The sequence below is a fragment of the Amia ocellicauda genome, chromosome 12, assembly GCF_036373705.1.
Source record: "Amia ocellicauda isolate fAmiCal2 chromosome 12, fAmiCal2.hap1, whole genome shotgun sequence".
NCBI lineage: Eukaryota > Metazoa > Chordata > Actinopteri > Amiiformes > Amiidae > Amia > Amia ocellicauda.
In genome coordinates, this window is record NC_089861.1 from 8,966,237 (window position 1) to 8,986,989 (window position 20,753).

A 20,753-nucleotide genomic window follows, 5' to 3' on the forward strand; every position below is an offset into this window, starting at 1 on the left:
AGGTGTAAATATTCTTAATTGTTAATTCTTATGTTATAAAATGTGTGTGTATGGGGGGTGGTGTTGGAGGTATTCAATCATTTAAAAGAAGTAGTACGAAAAGTAGTTGTATAAGATACTGATAGAGGTACCCTGAGTTGGTCGGTGTCAGTATGGTTTTGATCTGAACAACAAAGTTCAGGTTAATGCAAGATCTATTCACACCTATAAAGATCTGAAGGTCAGTAAACACCTTCTAGATTAGCTCAAGGATTTTCTTTTTCCTACGGTTTCCCTCTGCTCCATTCAACAACACAAAACTATTAAATATGTTCAAATAAATAAATGAAAATAAATAAAAACTTTATATCAGACATTCAGAAGCACTACTATATATTACATCAGTACCTTATATAAAAATGTTGGGTGTTTGGTTTTACTTCTTACAGCTTACTAAACCTATACTGAGTTTGAAAATCTGTGTTACACCACCCTCTACTTTATTGGCAGCTAGAAAAGAGACAGTGATTAAAAGTGCATTTAGACAGGGAAATATAATTTGAAAATAAACAAACTTAAAACAGTTTGGGATACAAAGAATGAAAGAACCACAGAGTAAACAGTTACTGCACAGATAAGATCCTTTCTTAATTAATTTGGTGCAAGTCCTATAGAGGATTGGCAAAATTTTTGTAATCACTTGTTAACATAAAACACTGAAATAGATCTTTAAAAAAATATTTGTGCCTTTTAAGTTCTCTAACATTTTTAATTGCATGTATGTGCTTAGAACTACAAATAAGTCACAGTCCTACATGTAACCACATATTGTATTTAAAATTATACATATATACAGCATGATGTATTACTTCATGATAATTTAACACAAATTGTATTTGCACTGAATGCTTCAGAAACACTGAAGAAACAGATAAATGATCTAAGGAAGAAAATAGCCACCTAATAGTTACAGCACACAGTTTTTTTTTTTTTTTTTTCTGGTTTCTACAAGTCAAGCTGTCAACACTGCAGAATTGTAGCCATTTAAAAAAAGGTCAAACTGTTTGCAGACTTTTCAAAGACAGATTAACCTGACACTTGCGTAAACACAAACATTGGGACTATATCCAAAACATCCCATGGCCAAAAGATTACTTGTAACACCAGCCCTATTGATTTTCACTCATGCATTCGTCCACCACTAGATTCTTCTAAAGCTTGGATGCCTTGCAGACAGTGGCCTTTTTACAAACTAACTAATGAGTTATACATGATGTTTTGCTATTTTTTGTGCTGAACTCTGTAAAAATATCTCTTAACCCAATGATAAGACCCACTTAATTATCAATAGCTATCCACCGACAAACCTCCCTTATATCACTAGAAGTCAGTAGCTCCTTTATGTGTGTGTCAATGTAATTGGGGTGTGCTCTCATACTAAACCGTATAAAGATGAAAGAGTAAGAAAATTAATGCACCTTTGGAAAAACTTTTATGGCAAAGCTAATTGAAGCTTGGGTAATAAACAAAAAAATATTGTTGTCACCTGGTATAACAAAGAACCTCAGTAAAATTTAAAAAGCCTAAAAAGTGGTCTTTATTAGACTTATCAAAACAAAGCTCTGGAAAAATAATCTACGACAACAATAATTTCTCTCAAACATCCGAAACTGATGTAAACCTGTCTCGTACATAAAAATGACAAAACAGGGATACTAATCAATGGGCCTTTTTACAAGCAAGGTTAAATTGTGCACAAATGACACATGATTGTGCTCATTCCAAAAGTTAAAAAGTGGAAAAAAGTGACGTGCCTTTATATTTTGATAAAGCACAATAAATTGAGTGCTAACAAGACCTAGTTCTAAGGCTTAACTGGTACATTAATGCATATTTGTGACTGAACGCATAAATTGCACAATCCTGTTGTTTATTACATTAACATAGGCTATAATTGATTACCTAGTAGGCTAAGACTAATATATGCAGGCTTAATTTATGGGTGGGACATGCCCCAGCCAATTGTTGAAATATGATAATTCATCTCCACAGCCTTTTGAAAGGTGCAGATGTTTTCTCACTGAATGTATCCCTACTTTAGAAATGAAAGTTTTGCTCCTGAATATATGGATTTGTTCATTACTCAGCTATTTGATGTGAAGAACACTCTTTGAAGAAAAATGTTGTTTTTAACACATTTGTGTACAATCTGTGTTTGTTGTTACATTGGATGTTTTTCCCTATATTTCATGACAGTGCCAGCTTTTGAATGAACTCACAAAATCTGTTGTCCTTTATTGAAATAACATTGTTAAATTAGACTCTGAGAAGAAATATCTAATCGTGAGTCTTTGTAATAAGCTGTGTTCACTTCATACTGTGTACACGGAAACAATACTGAATGCTTTAGGTATACAGACAATCATGTTTTATTTTTGCTTGCTTTTTCACATAGTGACACGTTGTGTGATTCGGACAAAGTTTTATCAAGTACCTTCCCTCCTGGACCTTCATATAGTGCTATAGTGCTTATATAGCCTAAGAAAAGCAATAATGGGATTTGCTGGACTGTTGGCTTTTTGTACACATACTACTTTTACCATTATTAGAACAATTAATCATAACATTAATAGTAACAAAATAATTAATGTAATTATTATTTTTAATTTTTATCATCTTCTTCATGGCATCATGAAGTTTTAACTGTAAGTCCTCTGCCTCCTAGACAGATGGGGGTATCCATGTCCAGTTTCACTCCATGTGAATCTTTTAGAGTGCAAGATCTCTTCTCAGCATGTTCTATAATAATTTGTTTTAAATAAACTCTCATTACTTTATTATAAATTAGGTTGTTTGCATTTGGAAGACTACATTTTCTCTCTAAAATAAACTTGCATGTAAATTGTCACGACCACAAATGCACTAGAAATCTGTTGTCACACTTTTCAGCTTTTGCTTGCAATTTGGCCCAATGGTGTACCTTCTCATCGGGAATCCTCTGGCGCACACTGTCCAAATAGCTACTAGTATTCTCAACATTCGTGTAGCGCAGCAGAATGCGAGCAAAGTCTTCCTCACTTATAGTAGTCATGCCTTTGGAATATGTCAGAAACTCGATCTCAAGAACCTCTGTCTGCAGATTGTCCATGAATCTGAAATACAGTTGAAAAATATTTTATATATGTCTATATAACTGTCTATATATATATATATATATATATATATATAAATATATATATAAAGAAGCTATCCAATTTTGTCTGATGAAAGCTAATTACAGTAATCACACAAATATTGCTTTTGTCAAAATCAAACAGTACACATTTCTAAATGTAGTGTTTAGTCAAATAAAATAGTTATTTAGATATATTTGTTTACAGAAATTAATTTCATAACCTGTTCTTTTTATTTCATGTGAAATATGTTTGGTGGCAGGTTACCTGTAAAAATCATCAAAGTTCAGCTCAGCCTTTCCTTTTTTCCCAAAGAAATGGACCAACAGTGTTGTATCTATCATCATGCTCTCTTCAGCACGCTGTTGTAGGAAATGAACATGTTTTATTGAAAAACAAATCTAACACATACGAGAGAAAGGGCAGGGATGAGTCATAGAGATTATGCATTTAAAGAGTACAATCAATCAAGTGCATGGAGAAAAAAAAAAAACACACACATATACTTTTGCTGCAAACATACATATACAGATCCAAAATACATGCAAACATTAAACAATGTGTCCAGCAATCAGAGATGCAAATAAAAATAAAAGCAAAAACAAAACACAATTACAGTACATGCATATATGCACACCCAAATGAAAAATACACTGCATGAAATAAGATTTCACCTTTTTCTACTTTGACTAATGCAAGTTCAGACAGACCATAAACAATGAACCCTATTAGACCCAGCCCATGTTAAATATTGTGCCTGTCATTATGACACATAAACTTTAATTCTATAAGTCTATACAATTTCTATGCGGCCTCCCTGGCAACCCCCAGCAAACAACTGATGTCACTGACCAGTGGGTGGACCAGGAGAACAACTCCACGATGAGAACACCACATTTAAGAAAGTAGATGGACTTTTTAAAACAAGTTTTACATCAATTGGACAAGATAAAATCCATATGATAAATAGTAAATATGAGATTTTTTGTTCATGCGTAACAAGAGTGTAACGATCTGGTACTATTATGTAGAGGGACTGCAGTATGTTGCATGTCTGTCTTGTGTGTCGGAGGTAGAGCAGATCGTTTGGCGATCTGAATTAGTGAGCGGGAAACTGGGGTCCCCTGGGTCGAAGGCTAAGCCCACGTGGGAACAAAGGGGGCGCTGTGATTGGGGAGTACTGTGGAATGTAGCAAGCTGCCCTGAAGGCACTGAGAATAAATGGGAAGGTAGCAATTACTAAGAGTACAAATTTTACATCGGACAAAAACAGTCAAAAATCACATGGGTCTAACAAGTTAATTCCCTTTTTCGTGTGTTCTTGTTTCTGTATGGATGCAAGTGTGACTATCCTTGACAGATGCAGAAAGTTAAAGTAAAGAGAGCAGGGTAAAGACCACAGATGCCCTTCATGCCCATTACATGTTTATGTCTTAACTTGTACAAAAAGGAAACAACTACCTAATTCATCTAGAAAGATCACAAACAAATTACGAGGATCAAACTGTTTATTTACAATTGGCTTGTAATACCATACAAAACACAAGCCTTTGAAAATAATCAAAGGCACTCGGAGATGGTGTTTCTACAGCTTTACAAGTTAATAAATAAACAGCAGTGTTAGAAAAAGGCGATTAATGAGCTGAGGCCAGTTAGTTCTCATTTCCATGCCCAAGTTGGAGGAAAGCAACTCATGCCAAACGTTTCATTGCCAAATCACTGTCCTTTCCTAAGTGACCATAGCATTCAAGCTGCTTCAGACCATGCTCCTTCTATACCTCTAGTCTAAAGTCCTATTGTCGCATTGTGTTTAAAATAGAAGAGAGACATTTTTCCATTGAGTTCTCACAAAAATAAAAATATAAAAAATAAAATAGTGAGGCACTTCCATAAATGGAGGCAGATGTTTTAATGCATTAAAAAAGAATTCAACGAAAATACACAACAGTAGAACACTGATAAGCACTGCCTTGGTCTAACAAACAAGTGACACACACACACACATTATATATATATGGCCCTAGTTAAGATTATTGTCACTTAGACAAATACACACAAATACCTGCAATCAGTTTAAAATATTCTAAATATGGCGGCTTTGTTCTTTGTAAGATGCTATTTTTTCATCTATGTATAAATGTCATCGCTATCATGTGGGCCTACAGGTTTGTAGTTTGCTATTAGCAAATGGTTTGATTTAATCCCACAAAGTATATACAATTATATGCATGGTTCCATTTTATTATTAACTTTTCATATGCTACTACGTGTGTGTAACTGTTGTTCTTTATTCACATATGGGCTTATGCAACACTAATTTCTCTCCTATACAACTCCTGAATAGCATCTTTGAGATAACGGATGACAATCTCAGCAAAGAGAACCAGAAGGAATAACAGTTGATAGGATAAAAAGTAGTAGCAAATTAAATAAAAGGAAAATGCAAGCAATATAATCTACTCTAAGGTCTAGGTGAAAAAACGGATGACTTATGAAACAGGATTGATGATATTGGAATAAAAATTAATATATTAGGGTTTGAATAATCAGAAAACATCATGAATGTGATCGGACAGAGGCAATTTGTTGGCTACCTCTGCAAGGTCTGAAAAGAGGGCTTGGCTTGTACTGCGTCTCAGAATATCCCAGTAGCTTCTAGGGGCAAAATCCTGAGGATCTTTTTTAAGAACCTGCAGAAGTTTTGAGAAGCATAGCTATTAGCAAAACATATCTGTAGTTCACATAATTTAAGGAACATAGTTATTGTGCTAAGAAATTCTACTACATGTCTACAAAATAATAAAAACGCACATTTGAAGTCATGATGCGCTAAATTCATAAATATCTCCAAACGGTACGGATTGAATCTTTCATAAATTTCTAGTCCCCTCCCACCCCCCACCATTTTTTCTTTCTTTCTTTCTTTTTAGTATTTATTTTTGCTGTTGGGGATCTCCTTCCTTTTTGATATGAAGAAGGGAGAGGGGGGTCACAACATGATCAGATTCAGGAAGTGCACCCTATGGTCAAATAAAGGCATTTAAACAAGAAAAGGGTTTGTAAAGCACTGATTTGAACATGCCAATCTGAAAGTGCACAAATGGATTGGACAAAATGGCAATCCCCAACTATAAAATATGAATATTGATAAAACTATATTTGAAGGTATAGTGTAAACAAGTTCTCTTAGCACTTGCTTTACAAAGTGTGAGAAGTGTAGAAATTACAACTCTGAAGAAACAGACTGTAAGAGATGAGGAGCACATGGGTTCCAGTTGCATAAATAGTTATGAGAATATAACTAGAAATGGATAGCAATTGCTTGGAAAGCACTGAAAAAGTAAGCCCAGCTGCAGATGAGGGCTCTTACTCAATATATGTGTGAATGGTGTCTCCACAGTTTTCCTTTTTTGTCCAACACATGAGTGCAGTTTCTTTAAGCAAAACACCTATCATGTTTAAACATTATGCACTGGAAAGAAAACAACCCCAGCAGCTAAGAAATAAACTGCAATACAACAGTTCCCCCTACATATGTTTCAATGTGCGTTTCTTGCTTCATACTCTTTTTTTCGGACCTTTTATCTTTATGCCTAAAGCGGAAAAATGAAAGCTGACACACCTGATAAAACACCACTCTTCCTAAGCGCTTCATAATTTTCATAAGAGACAGATTTATGACATGATCCTACAGCTAATTAAGAGAACATCCTTTAATGCACAGTTGATATTCCTCACTAGCATCATAAAAACTATATATTTATAATTATATTGGGGAAAGCCCAACCACAGTTTAAAAGGGGAAGTCTTATCATGTAGACTTGAAAAGATTTTCTTTTCATTCTTTAGTTTTTATGCCTGTACTCATCGTGAGCTGGATTTTTGTGTGTGTATGTGTGTCATAACATTTAAACTGATTTAAACAAACATTGTTCTTTAAAATATTATTAGAAAGCATGTAACAGACATAATGCACCGTTTAACAATTTTTTAAATCTTTGCATCATGACAGTTGTATTATGTTCATTCCTCAATACTTAATGGTATGACGCTCATGGGTCAAAATATTACAAAAGGTAACCAGAGTCACCCTGCCACTTTTCAAGTAACTGTAAAAATAAAGCATGGGGGTCTAGACATGTTTATCTGATTCTTCAGGAGAGGGTCTTTTGAGTTTAATTTGGATACCATGCTTCAAATAACTCATTTGCACAGCTGGTAGGTAACATGAATCAGTTGCAGTTCTGTTAGGACAATACTGCTCCATTTCAGACAATGCCATTACATCGTAAGGTGTGTTTGACTGAATCCTAACTGCTATTAAAGTGTTCCCCCTTTTGGCAATGTAGCATGCATGAGGGGCTGCGAGTTATTTGAAACTTTGCAGAGCAGCATTTAAACTCTGCAGAAGAAAATACTATTACTTCACATTCGTCAAAGAAAGCTTCAATGGAAGTGTATTTTATAATCTACCCTGACACTGACAGCTGACAAGTATTAAATGCTGTCATTATGTTTACCATCAGCCATGCTACAAAACCCGTATGGTGAAAATTATTTTAAAGAGTGCGATTCATTTGTTGCAAAATTATGCTTTTAAAAAAATTATCCAATTATTGTTCAGGTTTATGAGCTGCTGTCTGGAGGTTATGAGACTAAAGAATGAATACATATGATGCAAATTTTAAAAAATCATACCCATAATTGCATTCGATTTGTGTAAACATTAGTATTTTAGGATCTTTGTTATGTGATGTTTATTTGGCATGACTGTATTTTGAGAGAGGAATATATTAATATGATTAAACATGGTAAAATACAATGCTGCTGTTTCACATATGTTTCATTTGAAAAGGCATGCAGTCAAGGCCTAAAATATGTATTGCAATGGATATTTTACTTGCTAGCTCACTTCAGCACCATCTCCTTAAAATCATAGTCTTCACAAACATGATATTTTAGAAAGCTTGTAACTCATTTTTGACTGTGTGTGCTGAATTTTAAATCTTGCAACTCTACATGTAATTATTCTAACAACCTTTAAAAGGGGAACTAGAGTGATTTAAAAAATTACGGTTTTATGCATTGCTATAGTGTATAAGTAAGACGTATTGCACTTTTTGAGTTATATAAGCAACATTTAACAGGTTAAAATTTAAAACTCATCAAATAATGGAGGATGTCAAAAGCCGGCATGTATACTCAGTGTTTCAGGATGTAACGGAAACAGAGTAGATAAACTACAAAAACACTGGATTTGTCTTCCGTGCGGACATTCAAGCCATTATGTTCACTGGTGCCTTAGCATTAACGTCTTAAACAATAATTATGTTATTTTTCATTTTCCTTCCAAGCATACAAGCACTCAGACACAGCACTGTACATGTACAGAACTACCAATTCTTAAAACTATAATTCTTCACTTGGTGTCCTCAAGAGAATGCTATATCAAGTTTCCCCTTATCTCTTAACTATGACTTCAGCACACCTAGTCTGCACTTGTTAGCCATTACAATCTAGGATGTTGGGTTGTATTTTATAGTAACTGTATATTTAGCCTTTGCACAATTTTGAACCTGTAATTGTATTATGTTTTGATCTGTAATTTTATACTGTATTATTGCACTTTTGTATTGTTGTTATATGCTGTAAGTCGCCCTGGATAAGCACGTCTGCAAAGAAATTAATAATAATAATAATATTGAAAACATTTCAGAAATACTTAAACACACTACCTTATACTATGTGCCAAACATCAAAATAGTGCCTCAATCTAAAAAATTTGGTTACAAGGGCAGATACTGGGATGTGCCAACTGAAAATATTTGTCAGCCCCCTTTTCAGTCCCACCTGAGAACTGCTTCTTGTTAAATTATTCTGTAAAATAGGGGCATTGTTTGGCCTATCATGTCACATTGTTGTTATTTTACAGACAAAAACAAGTCATACCTATAGCATCCCTAAGTGGACCACCAGTCAACTTCTTCAGCAAAATACAGCTGTTACAGTTTTGAACAGCCTGGACTTTTGTAGTGGGCATCACCCTCAATAATCACTGGCTTTCTTTTTACCTTTATATCATCTATCAGTGCAGCTGTTTGTGCATCCAGACCTTTGCCTCCGTTCTGTGGAGATATTTGGTCTGGTGCCTGAAAAAAGTGGAGGACAAAATACATAACAAATTCATGTTCTGGAAAACATGAAGGGATGGCTCTAGCAAAAAGTATGGAGGCTGGTAGCAATATATTGCCCCCGCTCTTTATTACCACTCCCCCACTTTCATTTGCCACAAATCCCCCCTTGCTTGCCCCCTCCCTCTTTACCGCTTGGTGAGTTTTAGATTTTAAAATGTTAAAAGTTGCTTATATGATATAGAAACAAACTGGAAAAGTGCTTCAAGTCTTACTTATACATTAGAGCAACACGTAAAGATGCGTAGTTGTTAGGAACCCTATTAGTTCCCCTGTAGCGCTGTATTGTATTATTTGTACTTTTGGCTAAAATTCCTATTTTTGCCCCTTAGACGTTGACTCTAATTATTGTGGCACTACAACTGGAAAGAGGCAGTGGAAACTGAGCAAATGACTACAGGATCATGTCATATATATGAAAATCATCAGCTTTTACACAACATAGGCCCAGACTAAATCAAACTTTCAAACCATCCCTTCTTTCCAAATCGGAAAACCAGTGCTTGATGGCAAAGGAAGAGTCCTCTGTCAAACAAACCAAACAAACAAGAGTATTGGAATTTGGAATCTGTGATAGGGGGCTGGATAAAAGTAGATTTAGAGTGAACCATATTTGAATAAGAAGTGTGGTGTGCTTTACAATAAGATTAAAATTAAGCTTCTTATGCTTTATATAACAAAACAAAACAAAAAATCGGACATTACAGTTGATGAATCAGTTGCTATCTTAATCCTTCCTCTGACATATATAGGGGGAAAAGTAGAGCAATACATCAAAACACGTTATTCAAAAGGCACTAGAATACTTAATGAACAATGAGATGGAGAAAACGTAATACTACAAAAAAGCTAATAAAGAAAGGCATTACTGTAGGAACTTGTAGAACAGCCTCTGATCATTACAGGTTGGCTGGCAAACAACTACTTCCTACAATCTGACTTTTAGGTTTAAGTTTTAGACTCTAATTTAGTATTAGTATTCAATTCATTATTATTTATTACTTACAGTGGGTACAAAATATATACATTTCAAGAAACAGTAGAGCAAGAAAATATATTACATAATGAGAATAAAATGAGAAAAGTATACCTAATTTATCCGCATCAAAAGCGAGTTCTGAATCATCCTGTCTTTTCCTCATTTAATTATAATTGGGAAAATAAGTATGAATGTAATTCCTCAATTAAGGTGCACAGATACAATCTCATCAAACTAAGCATTGTAAGAAACATTGAGTTATAGGAATGGTTAAATGCAATGTTGATGTAATACATACGCTGTTGACAGGAGCAAACTGATATCCATAAAGTTGCAAATTCTTACACAGAGTAAAAGGAGGGATGCAGAGTCAGATTTCAGAAAACAGCATGCGATAAAAGGAAGGAAAGAAAGAAGAAAAACAACAGAACATGTTAGGACATGCAAGGCAGTCGTTAAACTCCTATCACTTCACAAGAGTCACAATATTAACACAGGTTCTTTGCCTAAAGCGGTAAATGTGAATGTATTAATTTTCATTATGTAGGAGTTACTGAAAGTTGTTATCAAAGACTGTGATGGAAAATGTATCAGAAGAGATCAAATGAAACCAGTGTGTCTAAAGGAAGAGTTGCAAAAAAATCCCTTGGGACAAAAAGCTTGGATGCTATTTTCGGTTCCTTATCTCATTCTGGTCAGCAAAGGTCCAATCTGTTTTCATCTATTAATATTTCTAGTTTTCTAGCACAGCTGGCTTAAATGCCAATTATGCTAAGGAGGAAACAATTAAAACACATGTTTGCTCAAACCCAGTCTGAAAAATGTTTTCATCATCAGTGACACAGAATGTTATACTTCAGAAAAATACACCCACAGGGATACTACAGTCCTTCCTCATTATACCACTAATCTTAGAACAGACAAGGAAAGGTGGTTTGCATTAGAGTCTAGTAGAGTGACAAATATATTAGTGAACAATCTTTCATGCGCAAAAACTTGTTACGTGTTACATGAAGGTGGCATTATAAGGTGGACTGGTATAAAAAGGGAAAACCAACTATTTACTCTCCCTTTTAACACTTGCAGATATATCAAATAGACACACTCACTCATACTTTTCTGAATTTTGTCTTTAAAAACATTAGCCTTTTCATTGTTCAATGAAACCCTTAAATAGCAGTTCCATCTGCATTTAGTCACTATACAATAATCTTACGTACTGATTCCTACCGAATAAATGTCACGTATGGAAACACATTAGCTGATCTCAGAAGAGGTAAGGCTCTGAGAAATTTACAGGATGGATATATATTAGGCCAGAAATTGGGGTTTCTTTTAAATGGTTTAATTGACTGCTTGAGGATTCCTACTGCAAATCCTATGAACTGTGCAGGGCCTTTCATATTTAGTGTTCAAATACAGACAGAACTCTCAGATACTTTGTTTTAATATAGAAATATGCCAGATATAGCCTTTAATAAATGTTAAATTTGTAAGCCAGGAAAACACTGATAAAACAGCATAACTCATTTGATAGCAATCTTTACAAGATATTTTATATTTTATACACAAAAAGAACAGAAAAACCCTAAATTTAGTCAGGGTCATGACTCTGTACTGCAACTTCAACTGGTGTTAATACACACATTAATGCATGGAATCATTTTTCATTTGTAACTTATGTAAGTTAAGTATGCAAACTTTGAGTTTCAGCAAATTCTCTATTAGCTTATAAATTCAGAATTTTCCAATCCTAAAACGCCATATATGTATATGAATATATAAAAAGAAAACCATTTATGTCTAATGCATAATACAGTTTTTTTTACATATTCAATGCCATTGAACCAAGTTTCTCTAAACCTGTGATGTGTACTTCCTATTAATATGGAAGAGAAAAAACACTATTTATTATTATTAGAGTAGATTACAGCATATGATAGAAGCATAGTACTTACATATGTTTTCTTGACAGAAGAGTATACTGCACAGTTAAAATGTCTAAAATGTCTCTTTTTGCATTACTTCTAATGGTTTATATATGAGTAAAGGGCTTATGTAAAATGTGTGTGTGTATAGAAAAATTATATATTACCTTATTATATAAGTACTGGGACAACACACAGGATAATGATACACATCCCCTGTTGGCCATACAATTGCTGCAATGCCTTTTGTATAACACCAGAGGAATACTGGGCCATTTCTCCTGAAGCACTGTTTCTAGTACAATGAGACAAGTCTGTGCAGTTTCTTCTTGATTAATTGTTCCAGCTTTCTGTGCTTTGGTATATGAGTTTGCTGGCATGAGGAAGGCTGCCCAGCCAAGAAATGCCTGTGCACGAAATTCCTTGTTTCCTCTCATGCACTTGTTGACACACCTGTACAGCTGCTGCTCTCCTTGGTGTCCTATTTTATGTCAGATGTCTGGTTTGTCTTCACCACATTTCACCATTTGCCATGATTTGTCTGTCAACATTTTTGGTCTGCCTAGTCTGGGATGCACTATATTCTGTCCCACGGTGTTTCTCTTCCACACAGTATTCCACACTTATGGAACTATAAGTCACTGCAATCTTAAATACAGTCTTACATATTATATGACAACAACCTACTGTTTTACGATGTACTGCAATGGCAACAACTGGTTTCAAACGGTTGCACATTGCCATACCTTTGGACAACCATGGCACAATCACTGGTACAGTCCATTAACAGTGGAAGGAGGCTCGGCCCTATACTTTTGGTAATTTAGTGTATACATTATATATATAGTGCCATTCAGAAATGCTACCTATGTGTATTTACTTTCAAACAGGATGTTGGTTTGGAAGATAACCAGGGTGCTTTTTTACGTGTTAAAAACAGGCGGATCTCCCATTACTTTTTGTGTTCCATTTGACAGGCCATAGAGATAACAGTCAGAGAAACACACAAAATGGTAAAGAATGAACTTACAAGACACCTGATAAAGCAAGGAAGGCAATCACTTTCAATTATTTGTATTTCTGCACCAGTACTGAAAAAAAAACTTTTTGTTTATTAAAAGGTGCTTAACCCCCTTACCAGCAGTGCAGATTTTTCAGCGTCTCCTTTCCGTAACTTTTTCTCATTTTTCTTGCGAAATATTTCTTGTAGCTGAGTAAGACAGATAAAACATCTCAGTTCATGTTCTTACAATATTGGTCACATGATAATAATAAACACAATTGAAAAAACAACACTGTATATTCCTCTGACTAAGGCCCAGATAAAATCTACATCCAGATCACATTTTTTGTACACATTGGCAGCTGGGGTATATTATTGCTATCAAACAGCAGAGTTTTAATGTGCAACTGTCAGGAGTGTCAAAGTCAGAGCATAATTATTTAACTGGATTCTTATGTTTCTAAAATAATGTAATTGCATCTCCACATGTACTTCAAGAATAAAATACAACTGAAAGTAAACAGACAAAAAAAAAAAAGACTACTACAAGAAAGAACGTGTACATTTTAATTTTACTCTTGTAACAGTTAAAAGTGTCCGGATAATATACACATAATATTCATGGGAGACTATGATCTATCAGTAAACAGTTGGAAGAATTGTTTGACACAATCTGAGAATGCAATTTATTAATTTTACATTCCTAGTTATTTTTTTAACCTTTTTCACCCCAGTTTGGAATTTAGCCAATTTTATATTATAAGTTGTTAGTGGGTGACCTAAAATTGTGATTAGGCAGAAGGAGGATAATCACATTCTATTTATTACATAAAAGTAGAATACATACCACTAAAAACTCCTTTTTGTCCACCATCTGATTTCCGTCAGCATCAAACATGTTGAATGCTATTTTAAAACCTGCATGAGGCTCTGGAGGAGAAACATAAATAGCATTGTGAGTATCAGATGTCAGGGAACAACAGAAAACCATCGAGCTAATTAATTCACAATCTAATTGATCAATTAACATACTTGCATTCTAATTAACTGTATACAGTTAGAACTATGGGTATGTTCAACACAGGAAAGGGGATACTATGCAGTGGTCCCTTAAACTGTTAATAAAAGGACGGCACATCAATAGTTAAGACCCACTCAAGTTTAAATATAAAGATTCAATTCAGTATCGAGGGATATATTATGTTTGTTTGAAAATTTTCAGCACAATCATAACACTGAAACAATTTAATAACAACGTGTAATACTTAAAATAATGTATTTTATTATTAACTGGCAGGTACAGAATAAAACCCAAACTTTCTTCTATCTGCTTGTTTGTTTGAGCTGTTAGACCTTAGCACCCCCACCTCCTTCCACCAGAATTGATTTAAGACCTGTGATGAGGGTCAGATGGATGGTGACAATATCATAAGCATACACAAAACACATGCCTATACTACTATTTGTATTAATAATGCAGTACAAATTATGTACACCCCATCCCATTAAAAATGTACAGTGAGGGAAAAAAGTATTTGATCCCCTGCTGATTTTGTACGTTTGCCCACTGACAAAGAAATGATCAGTCTATAATTTTAATGGTAGGTGTATTTTAACAGTGAGAGACAGAATAACAACAAAGAAATCAAGAAAAACGCATTTCAAAAAAGTTATACATTGATTTGCATGTTAATGAGGGAAATAAGTATTTGATCCCCTATCAATCAGCAAGATTTCTGGCTCCCAGGTGTGTTTTATACAGGTAACGAGCTGAGAATAGGAGCACTCTCTTAAAGGGAGTGCTCCTAATCTCAGCTCATTACCTGTATAAAAGACACCTGTCCACAGAAGCAATCAATCAATCAGATTCCAAACTCTCCACCATGGCCAAGACCAAAGAGCTGTCCAAGGATGTCAGGGACAAGACTGTAGACCTACACAAGGCTGGAATGGGCTACAAGACCATCGCCAAGCAGCTTGGTGAGAAGGTGACAACAGTTGGTGCGATTATTCGCAAATGGAAGAAACACAAAATAACTGTCAGTCTCCCTCGGTCTGGGGCTCCATGCAAGATCTCACCTCGTGGAGTTTCAATGATCATGAGAACGGTGAGGAATCAGCCCAGAACTACACGGGAGGATCTTGTTAATGATCTCAAGGCAGCTGGGACCATAGTCACCAAGAAAACAATTGGTAAGGCCCCCCTGCTCAAGAAAGCACATGTACAGGCCTGTCTGAAGTTTGCGAATGAACATCTGAATGATTCAGAGGAGAACTGGGTGAAAGTGTTGTGGTCAGATGAGACCAAAATCAAGCTCTTTGGCATCAACTCAACTCGCCGTGTTTGGAGGAGGAGGAATGCTGCCTATGACCCCAAGAACACCATCCCCACCGTCAAACATGGAGGTGGAAACATTATGCTTTGGGGGTGTTTTTCTGCTAAGTGGACAGGACAACTGCACCGCATCAAAGGGATGATGGACGGGGCCATGTACCATCAAATCTTGGGTGAGAACCTCCTTCCCTCAGCCAGGGCATTGAAAATGGGTTGTGGATGGGTATTCCAGCATGACAATGACCCAAAACATACAGCCAAGGCAACAAAGGAGTGGCTCGAGAAGAAGCACATTAAGGTCCTGGAGTGGCCTAGCCAGTCTTCAGACCTTAATCCCATAGAAAATCTGTGGAGGGAGCTGAAGGTTCGAGTTGCCAAGCGTCAGCCTCGAAACCTTAATGACTTGGAGAGGATCTGCAAAGAGGAGTGGGACAAAATCCCTCCTGAGATGTGTGCAAACCTGGTGGCCAACTACAAGAAACGTCTGACCTCTGTGATTGCCAACAAGGGTTTTGCCACCAAGTACTAAGTCGAAGGGGTCAAATACTTATTTCCCTCATTAACATGCAAATCAATGTATAACTTTTTTGAAATGCGTTTTTCTGGATTTTTTTGTTGTTATTCTGTCTCTCATTGTTAAAATACAGCTACCATTAAAATTATAGACTGATCATTTCTTTGTCAGTGAGCAAACGTACAAAATCAGCAGGGGATCAAATACTTTTTTCCCTCACTGTAATAGTTCACTAGTGTCAGTACCTATAACTTGGTAAAGGTTTCTTTGATCAGGACTTCATGTTAACAGTGACACACAACTCTGCCATCTTTCAACTACCATTCAGCTGAGCAATAGGAAATGCTAGCATCTACCTTGCATATTGAATGAAAAATGGCAGCACCCAAACTAAAAAAAAAAAGATTTAACACATACAGAAGGGACTATTTTTTTACTACACACAAACTATATACTATATTGTATTATATAATATATCCATTGACTTACTCTAGTTTATGTATCCATGGTTGTAAAATGTATTTATTCATATCATTATCTATTTATTGTTATGCATAAACTAATCTCTCTATGGCCATTCTTCTCTGCAATGTTTATGATTATTGGTATAAGTGTTTGGTTAATACAAGAGCACACATAATATATTGCACAGTGTAAGTGTTTGGGTTAAAATACAGGCTGATGGTCTGCAGGTATACAATGAAATTAGACATACTTAGTTAGAATGCCTAATGGATCACACACCAGGCAGCATTCAGAGAGAGACAGCAGCACACCACTAAGATCATTCCTGCTGCCTGCTGTGATTTATGTTCTGCAAATCATAAATCATACTAACCCTGGCCCAGGGCTGTTTAAGGGTTACTCCCCTAGTTGTGTCCAATATTTCTGCACCTGTAAACCTCAGAATCACTATGTTTATTTTATGGTTATATTATTCTTGAAAATTGTTATATCAACATGCATGTACAGGAATATATTCATAAGGGCAACTTAGTAATTACATGATGTTCCAGCTGTAAGGTCATGTATTAATGTGTTTATTTACATGAGACAGACTTATTATCACAACTATTCATAATATTTAATAAATGACTATATGTGTAATCCGTTTGACATTTTCAGGGGAAACAACATCTAACTAACTGCACTAAGATCTAAATCTGAACATTGTTGTGATCATAGCAAAGTGATAAACATATGCAAGAATAGCAAATTATATTACAACTTCTGTATATTATTAATTATGATGTACGAGTATGATGTACAATATTAGACATGTCCTGCGATTATTCTTATGCTTCAGTATTTTCATTTTTATTTCCAAAATGAGAACAGGTTTCCACAACATCCAAGATGTCTGTCGAATGTTTTATTGATGGAATTCCTTTTAGTTTTGATACAGAGTTATCAGGTGTTTCCCAGTATTGACTTCTGGGGTTTTTCATACATTGGAAAGTTTTTTGGGGTGATCATGTTTGGTTTGATCTAGGCCTTAGTCTAGAAAATATTACAGCAGCTGGACATTAGTACTATTTTACATTACAGTGGTGTGCATGTAAAATGTAATGAAAATAGTCCAGTTTAACAAAGCTTTGGATACTCACTTGTTAAAATGCACAGCAGAAACAGATATTCTGTGTAAGCAATGATACCTACAAACAAAACAAAAAAAAACACATCTTAGCATTTGTCTTCACATAAAATCCATTTAGGTCCTCCTCTCTTAAGTCGTGGTTGGTGTTCCTTTCACACAAATAGAAGCTAAACAACACAAATGACCGTATGTGGACACTAACGCAAATACAATGAACACAGCCCTGTAGGTCCTGCAGAGCTTCCCCTGTTTTGATAAAAAGGTGTAAAACATTCTTAAGTAATCTGTCACTGATTGGAAATTCCTTATTTAGGATTTTGATCTTCCTTTGTTTGATACAACCTCCTTTTGTTGTATGACAAAAAAAGGAAGAGCAACTGTCAGAGAACATTTCACTAGACTTAGGAGAAGCTATCTAGCACACCCTTGAAAGCATTCCCTGTCTTTTGTTTGCACTAGAAGATAGTGCCCTGAGCAGAGATAGTTCTGGGTGACTGCTCTGAGTGTTATGGGAGAAAGATTCTGGAATGGCTATTGCTCAGGACAGGAAAAAAGAATGTCCGAATAAAACAGATCTGCCTATCTTTGCTACAAGGTAAAATACAATTGTAAAGAATAGCATTTTCACGCATTTTGATATACCTAAAGTGTACACCATTGTCCATTCTTTCTAACTCTAATTATTTCCCATGTGTTATAAAATCAGATAGCATTAAGAACCCATTTCTTTCTGACATACATTTGTTCTCCAGTTCTAAGACTAATGCCCTATTTTAAAACAAAATGATTCTGCAGTTAATCTGTAGACACTTTTTTCAGCTGTTTGTTTTACAACATCAAAATCTATAAACTCCAGGATTTAGTTTTAAACCAGATTTAACCAGGAAAATATTTGTTATAAAACATAGACCTCCTTTTTGCAAACTCTTAGTAGCAGGAATACATTAATCAAATGATACAGAGAATTTCCTGCTTGGAGATATTTATAATTCCCAGCAGAATATCTAATACTAACGAATGCCATGAGGGCACTATTTAGATTTAGAATTATTTGCCTGTAAAACCTAAATCTTATAGAAATGTGGTTCGACGATACGAAATTCCAGAGAAGGACGACATAGAGAGTGTCAAGGCCTGAAATGTAATTCAATGCCATTCTTAAAATTCATACTGGCCACAGCGATCGGGGGCTGGTATATAAACATGTCTCAACACCACAGAGTTCAAACAGTCCTGTACAATCTCTAAAGAACAGCTTTGTTCATAGATCAATCCAGTTCTTTATGGTGAAGCTTCAACATTTAAGGCCAGGATAAAACACTTAATCCCAGCATTGGCACTCATTTTAAGAGATGGAGGAAAAAAGCAAAAAGAAAACAACTTAACCTTAAAGTTGTTTGAAATTCAGGAATTATCTCGGTGACATCAGGTTGTTTCAACATGCATAGGCACATGGGGCACATTGATGCTTTACATCCTCATGGAAAGATCTCGTAACAACGACAACTTTACAATTTAAGAAACAATGTGCAAAACATCTTTAATATCAATGCATTTTTTATTTAACAATATTAATAATGAAGTGTTTAATTTATTATCACTATATATTTCTTTATAAATATACATGTACATACAGTTGTTGCCAAATGTATTCACAACCTTCATTTGAAGCAGTTATACAGTGATTTAGTTGATTGAGTTGAAATAAATATGTTTTTCTGGTATTTCATCTAGTTACTCCCAAGAAACTATCATCTCCTACAGGATTTTATGGTTATGATATTATCAAGAATCAAAAGGAAATACAATAAGAACTGTTATTATCCTTTAGACCACTCATAAGCATGTGTGACCTTTGATGAAATTGAAAAGGTTTTGGAACTCAACAGACATGAAAATTAGAACCCAGTTGAAAGAAATAAGAAGGCAGTGAAAAGAATGAAACAACCTAAAAAGTTGAATTTGTTAGCTCACAGAAGGAACAGTATGTTAAATCTTATTTCAGAAAGTTAATATGCAAATGAGGTTAATTGCGATCCAGGCCTTGGTATGTAGTTCTGATTTATTAAGAGCAACTGGTTATGAAGGGATATGTCAATGTCATTTTTCATCTTCAAATTTAGGAAAGATTGACTTTTAGTGTAGTATCACAAGGAAAGCTTCAAGCATTGCCATACAAATTCCTGATTAACAAGAATCACTTTGAAGAAGTTAAAATAATCCTGTAGATAAAGGATATAGCCTAGGTACCAGGAAAACACACTGTTAGGGTTATCAGTTAATTTGACAGTAAGGGTTGTTTGGAACAGCGATTCTCTTCCCAGCTCTCTACTGTTTAAAGGCCGGTTTACACTCCATCGCCAGACCGTCGCTGAAGAGCAAAGCGACCGGCGATCATCGTTGTTGTGTCGCAGTCCAGTTTGTACTTTCTGGCAACAGTCGCCCTGGCCGATAACGACAGTCGCTGGTCGCGTCGCTGAGATCGACTGAACTTTGACCTCGTCGCTGACCCCGATGCTAGGTGATTAATTTATATTCGTATTTGTGACAAGCTTCTCAGTGCAATAACCTCGTATCCCTGCCAGGTCAGTCGATAGAGCGGATTATAAAGATCAGCAAAAAAAGGAGAATGCTTGGGCATCGATTGCTTCTCAAGTGCAGTCCACCTGTGAGTATTTTCCCCTCACAAGTGACATCTTTACCCACGCATAATGACATTGCATTTTCACGTCACAGATATATGAAGCATAGGCATGTGTAAATCATTAACATTTAATAAGTTAAGGATAGTGTAGAAATAAGGACAGCCCATGCAAGTTATGTCATTAGCCCATATGCAATTTATAAACAGAATAGCAATATGCAATATTAATTAACAAGTGAGGGAAAATAACAGAGTGACTATACATGCATTTAATCACATATTTTAAAAATCATTTTGATAATTGTTATTGTTTTCATCACCGGTCCCCCCTTTACAACAACAAAAAACACAAATTAAAACTGTGGTTTAATGTCCCGCCTTGATGTATTTAATAAACACATACATTTGTG

The 20,753-nt window shown here is 35.3% G+C and overlaps 1 protein-coding gene across 5 annotated transcripts in view; it reads right to left on the minus strand.

The window, feature by feature from the left end:
* Window positions 1-20,753, minus strand: part of LOC136764320 (calcium uptake protein 3, mitochondrial) — a 51,757-nt gene that overhangs the window by 8,861 nt on the left and 22,143 nt on the right. For 3 of the 5 annotated variants that reach the window (XM_066718272.1, XM_066718274.1, XM_066718273.1), the window contains exons 5-11: window positions 17,710-17,757; window positions 14,101-14,183; window positions 13,389-13,460; window positions 10,621-10,662; window positions 5,747-5,842; window positions 3,420-3,514; window positions 2,960-3,131 (exon numbers count right to left, since the gene is read on the minus strand). In XM_066718272.1, coding sequence (XP_066574369.1) covers window positions 2,960-3,131; window positions 3,420-3,514; window positions 5,747-5,842; window positions 10,621-10,662; window positions 13,389-13,460; window positions 14,101-14,183; window positions 17,710-17,757 — 608 coding nt within the window. The remainder of the gene's footprint in view (window positions 1-2,959; window positions 3,132-3,419; window positions 3,515-5,746; window positions 5,843-10,620; window positions 10,663-13,388; window positions 13,461-14,100; window positions 14,184-17,709; window positions 17,758-20,753) is intronic. The other 2 variants (XM_066718275.1, XM_066718276.1) reach the window with 1 other exon arrangement.